We start from the raw sequence: 18435 nt of genomic DNA, 5'->3' as shown, positions 1-18435 counted from the left end.
CGCTTTCTCCCCCCGCTTTCCCTTTAGGCACACCGTACGATCCCTATAAAGCACTGTGGTTTGAGCGGAAGAAGGACCCTGTTACCAAGGAGTTAACCCATATTTATAGGGGAGGATACTGGGAATGTAAAGAAAAACAGGACTGGACCTCATGCCCGGACATTTTCTGAAATGGCAGCAACAAAAAGGAGGAGGATCCAAAGGAGAAAATGACAGAGGATGTGCGGGAAAGCTGGCATTTGTGACTCTTACCAAGCGCTTTCCTCCAGTTTGTCTGTCTTAACCAATCATTTTTTCCAAATCAATCACCAGAAGCAGACACCAGTGGTGGTGATTGGCTGGTTGCCTTAGCTGATTGAAACTGAAATCGACATACTAGATACCTATGTTTGTAAGGGGGAGGGTGAGTGGCTGAAAGTTAGCGTTACAGCCCTTCTGCAAAGTCAAGTACTCTCGACTCTTCCTTCTCCCTCTGCCCCCATTTTAAGATGACGTCATTCACCCTCCCCTGTAGTATTCTGCTCAGCCAAGGTCCGCATGAGATTATGATTCAGGGGCATTTTTGGTGCTGTTCAGAGCAAGAGCTGAATTTAGAAGTTCCTTCAGAGAGGAAGCACATAAGACTTACCAACGGAGGCATCGTGAATGACTGCAGTGGAGCTTAGGCGTGGCGTTACGAGGCGGGGTCACAGACGGGGTCAGTTTAATGGCGTGTCCACCCAGAGGTAACTGCGGTATCGGAACGCTGGCGAGGGGGCTTGTTCTGTAAGGTTGGAATATTCAGAGTGACATTCTTAGAAGTTTCTATCTTACGTAAAATACCCTTCTGCGGTCCTCCCTCTTTGACAGCGACCGGAGGCCGCTTTGGTGGCTGGTAGGAGGGTCACGTTATCCTCACAAGGGAGTTTTCTGGACTTCGTCAGGCCGAGAACTTCTGAGAACACAAAGCAGGATGGAAGAGACCGCTAGTCACTTTGCCGTCCCCGTTCCTCCTCACCCCCATCCTTCATCGCCTTTCTTGCCCCCACCCCCATCTCCCTCTCTCTCAGCACGATACCAGTTTGGGTCTGGGCCCCCGTGCAGAGCAAAGCACTACCTGCCCTATTCTGACATCCTTCAGAATTTGAGAGAAGGACTTAATTTGGAACAAAAGTTTTCACCATCTCTCAAGCCCTACGGACTGGAGCCACCTCTCGAATAATGTGTTAAATACCTGTATATTATATATATGTAGAGAAAAATCTAATTTTTTTGTTTGATCTTCCTCCTTCCCATTAAGAATCTTGGTTTTTGGTATCATTTGTCTCCCTGGGACTCTCTCTTGGACACACTGATGTGGGCTGGGGCCTCCCCTGTCTTCCGTCTTTTAGGGGCAGGCAGATCCAGAACGTGCGTAGGGTCACATCTGGCAGTTACTGAGCAGGGACTCGATCCCTGGTCTGTGTCATGGAGTGCCTGCCCACTGCTGTCTAGATTCTGCTCTCCTGATTGCCTGACTCGAAAATGAAATCCTAACTCTTCCCGCCTTTTTTCCTTCTTCTGTTAGGAAGAGCGTGGGTAGAGAGGACGGTGATTTCCAGTTTAATTCTGCCTCTGTCCAAATCGCAGCACACACAGCTGATTCCCAAAAGAAACTTCTTCCCAGGACGTGGGGCCGAAAGTGCCGTCATGTTGGGGTGGGTGAGAGAACCACGCCTGTCGGGCCTTGGCTTCCTTCATTTTGTATTCTGTATTTGTTTTAGCTGTCCTGTTCAGAGATCTACCCCTGTGCAGCCCACCCTTGGTTGAGGATCACAAATTGAGGTGCCTTCCTTGTATGCTTTTTGTTAGTGTTTTTTGTTTCTGTTCCTTAACTGCTGAGCCTCAGCCAGTGTGGGTCCTGGGGGAAATATCATTCCAGAGGAAGCCATCCCTGCACGGAAATGGGATTTACACTAGACAAATTAGTACTCCCGTTCCTTCCTCGCCATCCCTCCCTTCCTATCTGTGATGCACTTGAGAAAGGGGCAGCCGCCGGGGAGTTTCCTCTAAGACCCCAATTCCTACTGTAAGCACGGGGTTGCGCTGGGCCTTCTTGCAAGGAGGCCTGTAAAGGCTGTGACCTAATCAGGGGACTTCAGCCAGAGCGGGGATTCCTCAACCAAACTGAACAGCTCTGCTTTATCCCCCCCGCCCCTCCCCTTCTTCCTTCACCATCTGCACTACATTTCCAGCCTGATCCCCAGTCAGATTCCTGCTAATGGAGAAGTTTTGAGTCCTTCAGGTGAAATGAAGTCGCATTGAAACAAAACTATATATATTTTCGGTTTTTTTTTTTTTTTGCCTTATTTTTTTTTTTCCAAGAAAACTACTAAATTAAATAATTTTTAAAAAGTCATATCGTTTGTCTGATTCACTTGTACTCCCACCAGGGAAGCAGTGGTGGAGGAGGGCCTGGAGGACTGGCCCAGTGCTGGTTCATTCTTGGGAAGCGGGCAGCTGATCTTTGCGAGAAATTGAAAGAAGAATGGGGCACGGGTTTCTAGGTGTTCCAACCATTTGGCAACATTCTCAAGGGCCCGTGGACAGCAGAGTAGTTTCAACAGGCCCTTCCGCTTCGATGGCATGTAACCGTCAGTGTCCCACCTTGGTTATAGGGGAATCGTGTCTAGTGCTTTTGATGTTGAGCCTGTTTCACCTCCGAAAAATAAAAGTTTTCTTGAATGTAATTTCTCTTGCCCATTTAGATTCTCAGATTCTTAGCTGTTTCATGTAGGGATTCAATTCTGTACTTTGAAACGTAAGCAATGGAGGATTGATTTAAAGGCCTTGGAGAGCATTAGGACTGTGAAAAGGCTTGGTTAGGTTTTCACTGTAAAGTTCAGGGCAGGGAGGAGGTGGGCAAAGGAATCAAAGGACCCAGATAGGCTGCACATCAGGGCAGGCTTGGGCCCTGTCCTGTGACTGGGCATCTACTCCTGGGCCCAGCAGGCTAACTTAGAGATTCTGAACATTGTCTGGCTCACACACAATTTTAAGAGGTAAATGTTAGAATCGTCGTGTTGAATATGAAGAAAGGCACTAGGGAAAAAAAAAAAAAAAAAAAAAAAAACACCTAAATTCACCCAAGGTCACACAGTGCATGGTTGGTCACAGTCATTCGAATCCAAAGCTGGGTTGTCTGACCACCGAGTCTGTGACCCCCTACAACCCTGTGTCCTAAGAGAAAGTGGGTTGGAAGGCAGCTGGCAGTTAAGTCATTTCCTCCTGGATTAGGTCATATTATGCAGAGGCTTAGTGATGTGGAGAGTGCCACCTTGGAGGTCCATCTGCAGGAAAGAGCAACCTTGAAGTTCAGCCTCCAGGCTCCTTGATTTCCCAAGGCTCTCAAGTCCACAAAAATGAGCTGTGTCTCCAGGGATTGTTCTAGCCTGGTTCTTGGGAAGGCCACTCATCTGTTCAAGTCATTTGCCTGATTCACACTTCCGGGCTTGACGGTAATTCAGCAACTTACCAGGTTTTTTTCTGGCAAGCTAAAAACATTGCAGTAGACCCTTGCACTTGTGAGACCTACATCCGGCAATCTTGAATAGCACTGTGCTCCACAATTTCATCCAAAAGGGGCAGATGTAGCTGGAACATAGTAACGATCCTTTCTTTAGTCTTTTCATGGGCTACTGTGACCTGATTGGCTGGGATGTGGATCCCGAAGGGTCTACCATACTCACTCATGCTTCAAAATGATGACCCAGCAAAAGTACAAATGAGTACACTTGTCAGGGACCTCTGAGGTCCCACACATTGCAAGGGCCTACTCTACTTTCAGCAAGATAAATGAAAACCAACCCTAAAAAGAGGTGTAGAAAAATCTTCTTTGGAATTTTTTCACTGTAAGGTGTATACCCTGTGAAACTCTAAGATTGCTGTCAAAATTTAGAGCTTGCTTCTAAAAGTTGATAAAGCTTTTGCCCGGTGATCTGCCCTGCCCTGTGGGAAGCATTCCAAGCCGCTCATGGTTTTCCCTTCCAAGCTCATAAAGTAATGGGTAGTTCTATTCTCCTCAGGCCTTCCTCCCTACTACCTTTTCAGTTCACACTGATCCCTCAGGGGAAGGAGGCAGGGTGGCCAGATGAGGTCTCTTTCAAGGCAAGAACTAAAGAGCTCAGAATCTCCTATAAACAACCTTGCAGAGATCACATCTGAGTTTAACCAGGTGATTTTAAAAGTTAATGAAGAACCTGTGGGGGGGGGGGGGGAGGGGGGAGGGACCTGGGTGGCTCAGCCGGTTGAGCATCTGACTTCAGCTCAGGTCATGATCTAGTGGCTCAGGGTTCATGAACTCAAGCCCTGCCTTGGGCTCTCTGATGTCAGCACAGAGCCTGCTTTGGAAGCTTTGTTCCCATCTCTCTGCCCCTCCCCGTCATGCGCGCGCGCTCTCTCTCTCTCTCTCTCTCAAAAATAATAAATAAAAACATTAAAAAAAAAAAAAAAAAAAAAAAAAAAAAAACAGGGCGCCTGGGTGGCGCAGTCGGTTAAGCGTCCGACTTCAGCCAGGTCACGATCTCGCGGTCCGTGAGTTCGAGCCCCGCGTCAGGCTCTGGGCTGATGGCTCGGAGCCTGGAGCCTGTTTCCGATTCTGTGTCTCCCTCTCTCTCTGCCCCTCCCCCGTTCATGCTCTGTCTCTCTCTGTCCCAAAAATAAATAAAAAACGTTGAAAAACAAAAAAATAAAAATAAAAAATAAAAAAACAATTGGCCCTGAGATATGGCTTGCTTTCTCTCTCTCTTTCTTCTCTTCCCTATCTCTCTCTCCTCTCTCTCTTCCTTCTCTTTCAGCATCGACTCCAGTCTGCTATGTAACATACATTAAGGATACACGTGGAGAGAAAGAGCTCTGACAAACAGGCAATAAGAGCTGGTGAAAGCACTGGAGAAGGGCCACCAGCCTGCAGGGGCGGGGGGACGACGGAGACATGTCGGAGAGAAATTCTAGAAGGAGGAGAATGTATCTGAGATGAGAGGTTTAATAGGGAAGGGCAATGTATAGAACACTGCGTGGACAAAGATGAAGAGCGGTGTAGGAAAGCATCCTGAGCTTGGGTGGCTGCGTGAGTCGCTGGATTTCAGAGTCAAGGAGAAAGCACTGATCTGGCACTGGAGAGAGCAAGGGGCTTCTGGAAGGCTATATCCTATCTGAAGAAAGAAGTCTTCATTTTTGCTCTCAAGTAGGGAGCCTGTGCAGGATTTTTAAGCAGGGTGATGGGTTCCAGTGTGGAAAGTGAATTACAGGTGGGAAGATCAATGAAGAGGTTGGGGAAGGTGTGAGGATGAAGAGAAGTGGAGGGAGTCCAGAAATACTGAACTTGAATGAACAGCACCTGGGTCTGATTATGGGTGGCGAGCAGAGAGGGAGGAAATTGTGTTTTTCTGCCTCGGGAAATGCAGACAGCAGGTGATAGAAAGGTAAGTTTAGAGGGAAAGACGGTTCATTTTTGGACATTCTGAGCTGGATGTCCCCATGAAGAGGTTGGGTAAGCGTTTGAAAGTGTAGATCTCTTGGTAATAGTTTTTGTGAGACTGAGGGAGGCTGCACATTAAATTTCACCTGGTCAATTTACAAAGTACACAGTCCTGAGCCCCCTCTGCAGAGAGCCTGATTCAGTTAGCGTTAGGGCTAGCTCAATTTTATATATGTGAATGTTAGGGATGCAAAGTTATGAAATAGGTGGAATAAAATTAACCTATTAGGAGATATTATTAAACCACAGCTTGCTTCTTAGAGTTTGAGAGAGTCTCAGCCAATCCCATGTTTTGACAGTGTCTGTATATTTGAGAGTTTAAAGATGTCCAGGTGGGGTTACAAAAACGGAGGCATATTTTCACGACTTAGGTTTGGCAAATCAATGCTTTTAACATACAGATGCCGCGACTCTACGCATACCTCATCTGGAGGTGACACTGAAGAGTCACATTTTACACATGGCCGTCCTGTTCAGTTCCATAACGTTTCTTGAGTCCAAACAACTGAGAAATGTAAAATTATTTGTCATTTCTAGCTTATACACGGGGAGGCTTTGCTTTATCACCTCTATAATATTTGCTAGATGCTTACCTCCCGCTGAATCTATTCTGACCTCTTCTGTGACAACGGAACAAATACTATTTTATTATGGAAATACGGAAAGCAGCTTTTATAAGCTGCCGAAATAGCTCAGCTGGGAGAGCGTTAGACTGAAGATCTAAAGGTCCCTGGTTCGATCCCGGGTTTCGGCAGTGGTTTTAGAGGCCACTGCCAGTGGCAGCTCCTTTCCAGGGAGCAGAACACGTCTTCTAATGAAGGAATCCCAGGCTGCCACCCTGGGGGGCATCTTCCACGCACACGAGCTTGGGGTGTAGGCACGGAGGGACTGGCTTTTTTTTCCCCTCTGGGAAGGAGGGGAGGAAAGGAGGGAGGGGAGGAAATGGGAAACCGAAAAGGAGTATATGTCGTTGCTTTTAAACTGCTCAGTTTAAAGTCAGGGTCCCTTCCCTAACCTTGGATCTGGCTGAGACCACGCTCTCCGCACGTACTACACAACTCTCGCTTGCTTGATCAGTCTAGCCCTCTCTCTTCTTTCCTGTTTCCAGCGACGTTCCGGGAGCTGCTGGAGGTAGAACCTTTCCCCGCGGGTCGGAGCCTCTGGCGCGCCCGGGCTCCGCAGGGGGCTTGACGGCCACGCAGCTGCCACGCGCGGGGGCGCGGAGCGCGGGGCGCGAGGGGCTCGATGGGGATGCCGACATCCCGGGCTCTCTCTCCGCCAAGGAAATCTTCGATTTCGGTTTGGCCCACCTGGTTTAACAAAAACAAGCACCTAGGTCAGCTTTGGGTGCTGGTGGTGGTGGTGGTGATGGTGCGGTGGTATGGGCAGCCCTCTCTGGTTCACGTCTACAGCAGGGTTACCAAATCAAATTCCAGGACACGCAATTGAATTTGAAATTCAAAGAAAGGACAGATGTTTTTTTTAGTATAAGCATGTTCCAAATACTGCGTGGATCATACGAAGTACACACTCGTTTCCCAGAAGCTTAAATGTAACTAAATTTTTATTTGGTAAATCACAAACTGCTGTTGGACATCACGTACACATACATACACTCTGAACTCGATGCGCCCCCTGCCCCCCCGCGCCCCCGCAATTATACTGAGAAACTACTCAGGATGATCCGGATTTGCACAACAGACTGGTAGTTCCTTATTCTCAAAATCTCAAAATGCACAAAATGGGTTTGCGACCATCACCATCAGAGGAGGCCATAGCAGGGATTCCCAGGAAACACAGGGAATCAAACCGTCCAACCTGACCCAGGCTTCCAGAGTTGTTTACACTAGCCTGGGATGGGGGTGGAGGAGAGGGGGAATTTGGAGGCTCTGGGCTGGATGATGATGATGATGATGATGATAGTCATTATTATTATTACTATAACTTGTTAAGATGATGAGTCACTCAACTCAAGGTAGTGCAATGGAACAAAATACACTTAGGCATGCCTTCTTTTGGGCTGGGTGCCAGGCTGGGACATGGGGAGAGAGAATGGTGATTCAGTTCTCATATTCTAAAAACCCTAGATGTGATGAAAGGCAACATGGAGAAATACTGCTTTGGAACCTATTTATATGCCCTCCCCTTTCTGTTCATCTGTGTCAATATGCTAGCTGATGAGGGGCTTTGTCCCCCACATCTTTGGGTTCTTGGGTGGAAGGATGCATTTTGATGAGGGACTCTTGAAATCTAATGATGGTCAAAAAGAAGGAAAAGAAAATGATGTATTAATAAACTGGGTAGTTCAGAGTTTGCATGATGTACGTTGGCATGTGTGACAGGGAATTTTATAGGTCACCTTGGCTAGGCTGCGGTTGTTTAGCCAAACACCAGTCCTGATGTTGCTTGCTGTGAAGGTGTTTAGGTGTGATTAACATGTAAATCAGTAGACTTTGAGTAAAGCAGATGATGCTCTGGAATGTGGCTGGGCCTCGGTTCGGTCATCTGAAGGTTTTAAGAACCAAGACTGGGGTCATCTGATGAAGAAGGCACTGTCTGCAAGCTGGTAAATAGAAAACCTGCGTGGGCTTCCAGCTTGCTACCTTCCTGAAGTTAAACTCAAGACTACAACATCAACTCTTACTTGAATTTCCAGTCTGTCGGCCTACCCACCTTGCACTTGCCAGCCCCCACAATTGTGGGCCAATTTCTTAAAATCTCTCTCTTTCACTGCGGACCTCCCCAGTTTCCAGCCTGAGGAGAGAAGAAGGATCTCTGCGGGAAGTACTTGGGATCCAAGCAAGACGCTCAGAGAATACAGGGTGTCTGCCTGAATCACCATTCTTGCCCTGGTGGCATCCACCTACCCAGTTAATGTCTTTTTTTCCCTACCACGTTCTACTCTGCCCGCGTTCTATTTGTCCATGTGTGTTGACAAAGCACTTGAATATTCCTCTATTAAAGCACTGGTTATGAGGCTCCCAAAGGTTTGGGGTGTAGATTTGTTACGGAACCAGGCTGGATCGCTGACGGAAGAACCAAGCAGCACTCGGAGAGCTTGGAGGATCGGAGGTTGATTTACATCGATGGGCTCAGGGGAGACGGTCTCTCCAAAGATCCGAGCCACCAGCATAAGCATATGGGGGGACAATGTATAGTCTGCTACTTCCGCATTAGTGGCAATATGGTGTGAGGCAAGCGGGGCAGGAAGAAGACCCCAGAAGGAGAGTCTTCAGGCGGGGCCTGGAGTTCCCTATCAGTCCTGTGGGCCATCTTATGATTTTTCCCTCTCAAGGTCAGGGTTTGGTTTTTTTCCCCATCAGATACACAAGGGCAGGGAAGGAGAAGCTAGGGATGGTGCTGGTCACCAGAAGGTGCTACCCAGGGAGGACGGCAGTTAAACTGACGGGCGAGGGGGAAGGAGTGAAAGGAAGGTAGCATGCCAGTTGGAGGGAACGTGTGTAAAGACCCAGAGGACCGAAAGGCAGCAGGGCATCTGTAATGTGCAAATAGTAGCATGTCCTGGTGAAGAGACGGGTTTGCCCCCGCAGGGCGGAGCGCGCGTGCGCAGAGGCCGAGCCTGAGGGGGCGGGGCGGGGCAGGGGGCGGGGGCGCGCTCTCTGCGCCCAGGCCCAGGGTGGCTGCTAGCGCTTCTCCCCCGAGCCCTGGTCGCCTCTTTAAGCTCCTCCGCTTTGTGCTTCTTTTGAGGTGGGCACCTGAGGACAAGGGACTGCGAAGTGGTGCTTCTCGGAAGAAGGGACACCTGCCACCTTTAACACGGAATTGTGGTCTCCGAGCCTGTGCTCTTTGCTTTTAGGGCAAAGACATGCGTGGGCCGGGGTGGGGGGGGGGGGGTGTGTGTGTGTGTGTGTGTGCAGTGAAGCAATGGCTTCCCCTCCCCTCTTCAGGTTTTTGCAGAACTGAAGATTCATGTTTGCCAAGGAGTCTCTAAATAAAAGGGGGCGCGTTTTATTTTGTTATATTTAAGAAATCTGCATTCAGCTGCCAAAGAACGACCTGACACCGTCCCCACACGCTCTCCTTTTTACCTCCCGTCCCCGCGGGGTCCGTGGGCCGGAATTGGATTAGTCACACACAAAGGACGAATCCGGGAGCTCGTTCTGGGCGGTGCTGTTAGCTCGCAGCGCAAACGACAACAGAGTCTTCATGCACCGAAGGGAGGCACTTCCCGTGAGCCCGGATAGCTCAGTCGGTAGAGCATCAGACTTTTAATCTGAGGGTCCAGGGTTCAAGTCCCTGTTCGGGCGCGACGCAAAACTTTTTCCTAATAATTTAAAAACAAGAACAAGCGTTCAGGATCAGCTTTCGTTATCCGGGTGCTTTCCGAGAAGGGAGTAAAATCCTGGAGCTTGTAGGCTGCGAGGAAAAGCCGCGTCCCAGCGAGGACACACATTGCAAACCCTTGTGCAAAGGCCCCTGGGAGGCTTGCAGTGCATTGTTCGAGGGAATTAAATACACCGCTTTATTCTGCAACCACCGGCGGGGCCGCAGAGGTCCCAATTACCGCGGTATTCACAGGAAGGGGGAACGAATGCTTCAGGACGTCCGTTGGACTCCCCCGGTCACCGTCCTGCTTCGCTGTCCTGCGGGCCGTCCCCGCTGACCCTCTCTCTGGGGTTCCCTCCCGCTAGGTGTCCGGGATTACTGCACGGTTCCTGCACCTACACGCCACTTTACTACTCTTCTAGAGAATATTTCTGCACGCTGAAAAGGAAGAGAAGGCCATTTAGAAACCGAAACACCAAATAGAGCAGTCTTCTCTCTAAATGAAGTCTTCTCTCTCCTCCCCAACCCCAAGTGTGACCCTGAACACAGGGGAGAAAGTGAGGCGGAGATGGCAGCATTGCCGTGGGAGGAAGAACGTGCGTGTTGGAAAGAGTGCCTTCAAGGGGCTGGGGTGGGACAAGTCCTGGTGTCACAAAGACAAAAAGAGTCAGCTCGCACTGACTACAGTCTAACAAGGGAAGCCTTCGGCTCCTGAGAAGTATTGAGGAAGTTGGGTTGTGGACAAAAGAGAAAGACTAAAACTAATTTCCCTGGTAGGTGGAGGGGAAGGTACGTCCTTGCTTCACTAGAGATTGAGCCTTTCTTGTCTCTGCCAGGCAACGGAAGAAAGTCCATCTTGATCTCCTTAGCAGGATGGGAGTGTAGGTTGATTGAGTCAGCTGCCCCCCCCCCCAGCTGATGGACTGTGCTCCCCAGGGAGTCCTGATTAGTGGAGCAGGACCCGGATGGAGGTAGCACTCAAGAGGGAGGGAGGGCCTTCACCCTTCACGCTGGAGCGCCTTATGCTGTGCCTACACACACCCACAATTAGCTCCGTCTCCAAAGCGCAGCTTCATCAGAAGAAAGGGAATCAGAGCAATAGCATCTAACTTATGAACGTGTGATTAAATGAGTAACAAGGCATGCACAGTGCTTGGTAGAGTTTTGCCCCAAGGTAAGCATTCAATATTGTAGCTGTTACCATCATTATTTTTCTTTCCAAGAGTTTCCAATCTAGGGAGGAAAAACGGATACATATGGAAACACGTTAAGGAACCATTTCAAGGAAACATACTCCCAGTATGCCCAAGATCAAAGCACATGTTCATGTGATTTGTGTTGGTTGATAGGTGCTGAAGGGACAGCAAGACCGGAGTGGTTTGGTTGGGCCAGTCAGGCTATTTTCTTGAAGAAATTGAATCATGGGGCCAACCTGGCATCCCAGGGAGAGAAAGAAGGCGAGGAGCTGTGGCAGACACTCGAATTTATCCTCTTCTCTCTGAGGGAGTCCCTTGGAAAGTGATCAAGTGCACTTTTGGCAACCTTGAAAAGTGAAGTGTCTTTGCTCCAATTATTTCCTGACTGAACAAGAATAGAGCAGGCTGAGGCAAGGAGAGGACAGGGGTGGAGAGCATTGAGGACTCCTAGTTCTTACCTCCCTCCTCAATTCAAGTTCACTCCCTCTGCCTTTCCCCATAGGGGGGGGAAAGTGAGAAAAAAGAAAAACAAAAAACAAAAAACACCAAAACCAACCAAACAAAAAAACCCCCAAACCCTAACATCTGTTTTGACCAAGACCTCTTGGGCTTTGGAGCTGGACAGCTCTGGTTCAATTCTGGATGATTTGAGGCGAATCAGTTATTTCATTTAGAAATCAACCTTACGGCAGGGTGAGGCGGGTGGGGATCGAATAAGACCACGTAAGTCATGGGCTGGGAACACAGTAGGCACTTGTTAGTAAGTGGCCGTTTACTCTTTTTAGGGCTCTGGGGAGAGGTAGAGAAAGCATTAGGAAGAACGCGAAATCCTCCTATGACAGGGATGAATTTTCACTGTTCTCCAAACCTCAGAACGTAATTAGGAACTGGAAAGGCGGAGGAAATAAGAGAAAGTTCTTTTTTCTTTCTTTCTGTTAAATTTCCTTAACAGGGTAGTAAGGGCTCCTGCCTCCGCCGAAATAGCTCAGTTGGGAGAGCGTTAGACTGAAGATCTAAAGGTCCCTGGTTCGATCCCGGGTTTCGGCAGGGTTTTTGCCGACTCCCAACGGGACTCGGGTGCTTTCATTTCCGTAGAGCCCCGCCCAGGGCCCCCGCGCGCGCCTGCGCAGCACCGGTGCTGGTCTCAGAGCTCGGGCCAACCCTTGCGCGTGCGCAGCGGTTGTGTGTCTGTTGCGGGGAAGCGGGTCTCTTGCGCGCGTGCTCACCCTCGCGCTTGCGCAGCGGCCGTGCGGGTCTCAGCGCGCGCGCTTGGCGGAGGCTACGGTGGTACAGGGAAGGTTCGGAGGCTTAGTCCTCGTAGGGAAGCTCGGAGCCGTGGAATGCCCCGCACTACCGCACACTAGGCTCCGTAGTGTTTTGTTCGCAGTTCCCAGTGTGGTCAGCGCGCCACGCTCGCAAGTTTTTCTCCTGGGCGACAGACGTGCCTTCAAAAACCTTTTCAAAGCCAGACCCAAAAGCCAGGGACCCTCGTGGGCGCGTCAGAAATCTGGTAAAGGATGGTTCCCAGCCGGAAATGTGACTCAGAAGCACGTGTCTCTGTCTGAAAGAATCTTTGGAACCTCAGCTTTCTCACCGCGCCTTTAAGAAACGGGGCGCCAACAAGTGCTCCTGGCCAAACGCTGCGCAATTACTGTCAGGAGCATTGCTGTCGGGAATGACGGGGGTGCAGTTTATTGGTTGTGGGTCTATAGATTTTTGTATATAAAAGTAATACACATAAGTTTCAAGGAAAAAAGCAGCCGAAGGCACCAAAACACTCCAAAGTTGGAAGAGACAAGCCTGAGCGTGGAAGGCTCGTAGTCAGGCACTGTGCACATGCGCGAAGTCCGCGGCCAGTCTGGCCCGCGGGGTGGTGCCCCTCCCGCCCAGCACGGAAGGGAGCCCAGTGGGCTTTGCATGATCCCTCACCTGTTCTCTAAGTGTGTTAACAATCTCAAATTTGTTTCTGGAATTTAAAATAACCTTCGCCCGAACAGGGACTTGAACCCTGGACCCTCAGATTAAAAGTCTGATGCTCTACCGACTGAGCTATCCGGGCTCGCAAAGGAGGCCCTCTCCTAACCCTATCCGCAGTGAAATAGGCCATGTGGCTGCACTCTTTTCTCACTGAATTAATATCCTGAGTCCTTTTACTGATTTCCTGAAGGTGAAACTACAAAATCAAGATCCAGTGGGTGTTGGGCTGAATGGAATCGTTTTCTCTCCCATCAGAGATAGACTATAAAGAAAAAATCTGCCTGCCTCACCTGCCCCGCCCCCGAGCAGCTCCCCCCCCCCCCCCCCCCCCCCCCCCCCCCCCCCCCCCGCCAACTAAGTACTAGCATCCTAAAGGGAACATCCCCTAAAGAAGTCTCCAGATTTAGGAACTCTGGGCGTTCTTCTGGTTGAGCAGCGGGATTTTAATTCCAGTGTTGGTCTTTGAAGAGCCCCAGAGCGTCATGTGGGTGGCGCATTATGAATAATTGATTAGGTGTCTGATAATCTACTCCACAGACGTTCATCGAGTGCATGCTGCTCTCCAGCGCTAAGCAAATTTAGGCTGCCAAGACCCAGTCCTAGTCCTCAGTGCAGCAGAAAGATACACTAACAGACGCAGTCAAGCGCTTTGATGGTGGGAAACTGGCTTTCTTAGGCGCCCGGCCGACACCAGAAGTAAGGGGCAGCCAAGTCTTCCAGGGGGATAGAGAAGCCTGAACTGAGGTGTGAATGGTAACTGGGCCCCTGTAGTCTTGGAAAGAGAATTCTGAGCAGAGGGAACAGCGAACAGGAAGTCGCCCAGGGAATCTGAACATTTTCCCAGAGCTTTCGCTCAAAGGTTTTGGCCAGGTGGGATTTTATATGTTGAGGAAGTCCTATGATCCTGGCAGCTGTGTCTCGCACTCAACTAATTTTTTCATTCATCCTCCTCCCTTGTTGCCATATGATTTCTTGAGGTATTGGACAAGATCCCTTGAAAGGAAGGGAATCCTATGATGGAGAACCTCACAACCATTTTAGCCCTGCTTGGGCTTCAGAGACACTCCCTTACATTGGGGAAAGTTGAGGCTTGCATTCTTTTAGGAAATGTGTATGATCCGGAACGTATCAGGAATGAAATGTATCAGGAAGTAGGAGCAATGTTTAAGGTAACCTGTTATCCATGTTATGTTAAACAAAAACACAAGGTGCTATACAATATGTATGGGATAATATTTGTGGGAAAAAAAATAAAGGATCTGTACATGAATATACATTCTTTAATCACACATTTTGTATATTTGGGGTTTACCTATACATGAGATGTTTAAGGATAGAAAGTTCAATAAAAATGGCTACATTTTGTAAGAGGAGGCTCTCACCATTTCCTTTGGGTACATCTGTGTTACTGGAGTAAAAAAATGCATTCTTTTCATAATAAAATAAATGAAAAAAATGTAATCTGCTAAATTATTCCATCCTTCTGGGATCACACAGGGAGCCTTTCAAATCCAGGCATCCCTGATCCTGTGTTTTCTACAGATCCCAGCAGAGAAAGGGTAAAAGCACAAATTTTCTTCCCAGCATGGGCGGGGGTGGGGGGGGGTGGGGGGAGGAGAGGATGAGGGGGAGTCCCTCCACGTCTCATGGTTTGGGAGGGGAATCGCTCTATTGAAAAACCACAAATGGATAAGGTAGTGTTCACAAATGAGGATGTGGATCCCTAAGAATCAGATGACAAGTCTAGATTCTACCAAGAAAACCAAAACCAGCTTCCGCCCCCCCCCCTTCCCCCCCGGAGAGGAGCTGCCTGTGCTAGGAAGTCAGTGTTGGGGGGCTTAGTGAGCCTTTGGCCTAACTAACCTCAGCTTCTTACAACAGGGCTCTGTTCACAGGGCCTGCTCAGTACAGTGCTGAGTGCGACAGAGCGGGAAGATCTGCTTCCTGCTCTCCTGAGACAAGACTAGATCGACAGGTACCAAATACTGAGAACCAAAGTCTCAAACTGTATGTCCTCAAGCGTTAACAGTGTGAAACCAGACTACTCAGCATAGAGAGGGTTCACTGATGCCGGAGCTGTTTACATGTCATTTAACAGCTGCAATGCTTTTTTCCACTCCCTTCCGTCCTCCCCAACCCCCTAGTCTTGAAATGCCATCCTCTCCCCACTTTCCAAGTTCCGTTGGTTTGGGAAGTTCCCTCTGAACTTTAAAGACAGGGATGAGGACTTGTCCAGAGATCCCTGCTTGATCCTCTCCAGATCGGGTTACTCGTGCTGGGGGCCTCTGAGGCTGTCACTCCTGCTGCACTCACCACAACCTACCTTCAACACCTGTCTAATTGGGTCAGTCTTCCCTCCTCCAATGTTTCTGCTGGGAGGCAGACAGTCCCTGTGTGTCCCCGGTGCCTGGTCAGTGGCTGGCACAGATCAAGCTCTCAAAACCTGTTGTGGAATGAATGAGGGTCATGGGTCACGGGAAGGTTTTAGTGAAGATTTGGAGAGCAGATTTTGGGAGTTCTTGGGAGTTTTTGATTGGTAGAGAGAGGGGGAGAACCTTCCTGTCAAGGTGAATGATTTCCACAAATGGAGTAACTCTGCCCTGAGAAAGTTCTATGCCACTCTATTGGGCCTCCCTGTTTTATTTACTTGATAGCGCTTATTTCCATCTGATATTCTGTTTATTTGTTTATAAACCATCTCTTCCCTCTGTCACTCTGTGATGCAAGTGCCGCTGGACAGGGATCTTGTTGGTGAGGACCTTGTCTTTTTTGTTACCTTTCTTTTTTACTTTTCCTTTTCCAAAATTTTTTGCATTCCCATAACCCCGGCGTTTAGAACAGCACTTGGCATACAGAAGGATCTTAAGAAATAACTGTCGACTAATTTCAAAGGGTGAACGTTTTTACTCCCCCCATCCCAACGTAGTACAGTTTTACACAGACCCTTTCTTTCAGTTTTCCAAACCATCAATTCTGAATTTGCTGCTACACTTTCCGTGTCTGGCAAAAATACTAACCCTCAGAATAAGAGGTCATTGCCATGTAACCATTCCGGCCGTCTTGGTTACTCTGGTTCCATCATAGTCTCTCAGCCTAGTAAGATTGAAAACACACAGACGGTCCTTACTGTTTACCATCTTGAAAGCCCTGGGGAAACTCGAAGCATGAATTCGTGTTTGGAAAAGCAGAAGAGCTGTTACCAGAAGTGGGGTTCGAACCCACGAGGATATAAATCCATTGGATCTTAAGTCCAACGCCTTAACCACTCGGCCATTCTGGTACGCTACAAACTTGTGGTTACTTCTAGTGAACTTGAACAATATGGAGTTATGGAGGTATCCAAACAATTAAAAATTTGGATTGAGATGTAAAAGGACAATGTGGGGGCGAAAAAAAATCTCCGAAACTTACCAGGTCGTGCCAATTTCTCCGCCTCCAGTCACCGGAAACCCTGGGGCCCCCTGAAGGCGACTGGGAAGACTCGGGTGACAGGTCTCCCAACAACTTCACACGAGAAGACACCACAGGGAGTTGGAATGAGTTTCCTTCCTTTTCATAGTACGCGAGTGACATGGGGAATTTTAAAGGTGTTAAGGTGGGTTTTTTTCTTCACTTCCCTTACCAAAACAAAAGCGACTCTGGTGGGACTCGAACCCACAACCTTTGAATGCCTCCATCTGTCTAGAAGTCCAATGCGCTATCCATTGCGCCACAGAGCCAGCCAGCTGGACCCTTCCGCGCTGCTTACATCAAGGCAGGAGCAACGTCTGCCCCGGGACACCCGCCGCGGGTCCGGCCGCGCCTTCCTTCTCGGAGAAGTGGCGGAGCCCCTGCAGCCGAGGAGAAGCGTGGGTGGGAGCTGCGCTTGGCGGCCCGAGATCCTTCTGATAGTTCCTCTCCGTAAGCGATCGCTGGGCATCAACTCTCAGTCTCCTCCCACACTGGAAAGAGAAAGGTCTTTATGTGCACTTATTTCACCCTGGAGAGCTTCTGCGGCGCGCGGTTCCATAGTGTAGCGGTTAGCACATCTGCTTTACGCGCAGAAGGTCCTGGGTTCGAGCCCCAGTGGAACCATGAGGCTGTAATCATCCCTTTTAGCGATGTTTTCAGGTTTTGTTTTGTCAGCCAGATCTTAAGCTTTACTCCGGGAAGCGAGAGACGCCGCGGTTCCGCCGGGACTTGGCGTTGCGCCAGGCCGCGCGGGCTCCGGTCCGGTGGGCGCCTGCGCAGATCGGCCGCCGCGGCTGCCCCCGGGTGGCGCCTCTGGGGAGGTGCAGGCCGCCGGGCCGGGCTCCGGGCGCAGCGCACCTCGGCGCCTGCGCCTTCCCGACCGCAGTCCTGCCTCCCGGTGGCTGGGCAGGAGTCCTGGGCCCACCTGCTCCTCCGCCATCTTTAAAGGTGGCGGCCACCGCTCCGTGGGGGGGATACCCGGAGGGCCACCTCCTTTTGTTGATCAACACCAACTCCACTGACCTCATTGTTTATTGAAATTAAAAATCTTTTTGAAAAATTACATGCACATGTTAAAGATTTCAAAGAGCTCCACGTGTCTTACAGTGATGTGCCCCTCTCACAAAGCTTGTCTCCTTGACCAAACTCTAGCCCAGCTCCTCTGAGCCCTCCTGTCAGCGAGGCCTGTCAACCCCGGCCTAGGAGGACTTGAACAAACAGCAACGCTGAGTTTCTAGCAGCATCTCTAAGGTGACCCTAGGTCCACTTACAGTGCTGAGAAGACTGGCCAATTTACTGTTGGTTCCAGCCAGTGCCTGACACAGGGCCCCTGTGTTTCAGCCTCTGTGGGAAGGTAGGAGCCTAACTTCCTTAGAGTTAAGAACCAGTTAGCAAACCCACATGAGGTTTTCAGGGACCAACTCCACCTGCTTCCAGATTTTTGTAATTTTCGCTCCCCTGGGTCTACTGAGCTGCCATCACTCGCCTCCCTGTCCCCTCATGTACAAATCGAAGGTGAGTGCAGTTGACGCTGGACACTTTTCCCTCTTGCCATAGTATATTACTGATTAGAATCTGTGCTGTTCCCTTTAACTCGTGTCCAGCTTTCTCTTGGATACCTCCTGCCTTTCAACTGCTGGGAGTTTCTTTTGTGACCCTTCCGAGCTATTCTTTGCTCTCTCCAGTGTAGACGTGCATTTCCTTTATTAGCCACTTTGGATTTTTGTCCAAAAGATAGCATACGATTGGTACTGCTCCCCTCAATCCAACACTATTCTGGAAATCTTACTATGTCGTTCTTAAGTCTGCTCGATCTTTGACTTCCAGCGTTTGGATGTACCATAATTGTTTAGTCTGTGGTATTTGATGAACAATTAACCTGTGGTCCATCTTACCATGCTGTGGTGGATTTCCTTGTTGATTGGTTTTGGGGTAGATCAACATAAAGAGTAATAATAGCAAAATCTTGACTAGGCGTTTCCTACGTGGTTAGGCGGGAGACTCAGTTGACTCAGGGGATACTCAGGA

The 18435-nt window shown here is 49.4% G+C and overlaps 1 protein-coding gene and 7 non-coding genes across 8 annotated transcripts in view; 5 read left to right on the top strand and 3 right to left on the bottom strand.

Annotated features, from left to right (window-relative positions):
- The window catches only part of LOC122199526 (oxysterol binding protein), a 35654-nt gene extending 33005 nt beyond the window's left edge, over window positions 1–2649 (top strand). Inside the window, exon 14 of the mRNA XM_042904663.1 lies at window positions 28–2649. Within this exon, the coding sequence (XP_042760597.1) occupies window positions 28–170 (143 nt within the window). The 3' untranslated portion in view covers window positions 171–2649. The remainder of the gene's footprint in view (window positions 1–27) is intronic.
- Window positions 2650–6178: 3529 nt separating this feature from the next.
- Window positions 6179–6251, top strand: TRNAF-GAA. Its single transcript has one exon. It is a non-coding gene; the product is annotated as a tRNA-Phe (tRNA).
- A 3441-nt stretch (window positions 6252–9692) lies between these two features.
- TRNAK-UUU lies at window positions 9693–9765 on the top strand. The gene has a single exon. It is a non-coding gene; the product is annotated as a tRNA-Lys (tRNA).
- A 2189-nt stretch (window positions 9766–11954) lies between these two features.
- On the top strand, window positions 11955–12027 carry TRNAF-GAA. The gene has a single exon. It is a non-coding gene; the product is annotated as a tRNA-Phe (tRNA).
- Window positions 12028–12966: 939 nt separating this feature from the next.
- TRNAK-UUU lies at window positions 12967–13039 on the bottom strand. Its single transcript has one exon. It is a non-coding gene; the product is annotated as a tRNA-Lys (tRNA).
- Window positions 13040–16154: 3115 nt separating this feature from the next.
- TRNAL-UAA lies at window positions 16155–16237 on the bottom strand. Its single transcript has one exon. It is a non-coding gene; the product is annotated as a tRNA-Leu (tRNA).
- Window positions 16238–16590: 353 nt separating this feature from the next.
- On the bottom strand, window positions 16591–16676 carry TRNAR-UCU. The gene is given in 2 exon segments: window positions 16591–16626; window positions 16640–16676. It is a non-coding gene; the product is annotated as a tRNA-Arg (tRNA).
- Window positions 16677–16958: 282 nt separating this feature from the next.
- TRNAV-UAC lies at window positions 16959–17031 on the top strand. The gene has a single exon. It is a non-coding gene; the product is annotated as a tRNA-Val (tRNA).
- The last annotated feature ends 1404 nt before the right edge of the window (window positions 17032–18435 follow it).

Source organism: Panthera leo, chromosome D1, assembly GCF_018350215.1.
Source record: "Panthera leo isolate Ple1 chromosome D1, P.leo_Ple1_pat1.1, whole genome shotgun sequence".
Classification (NCBI taxonomy): Eukaryota; Metazoa; Chordata; class Mammalia; order Carnivora; family Felidae; genus Panthera; species Panthera leo.
The sequence above is the reverse complement of the archived record's forward strand: the minus strand, read 5'-3'. Positions and strand labels throughout refer to the sequence as shown.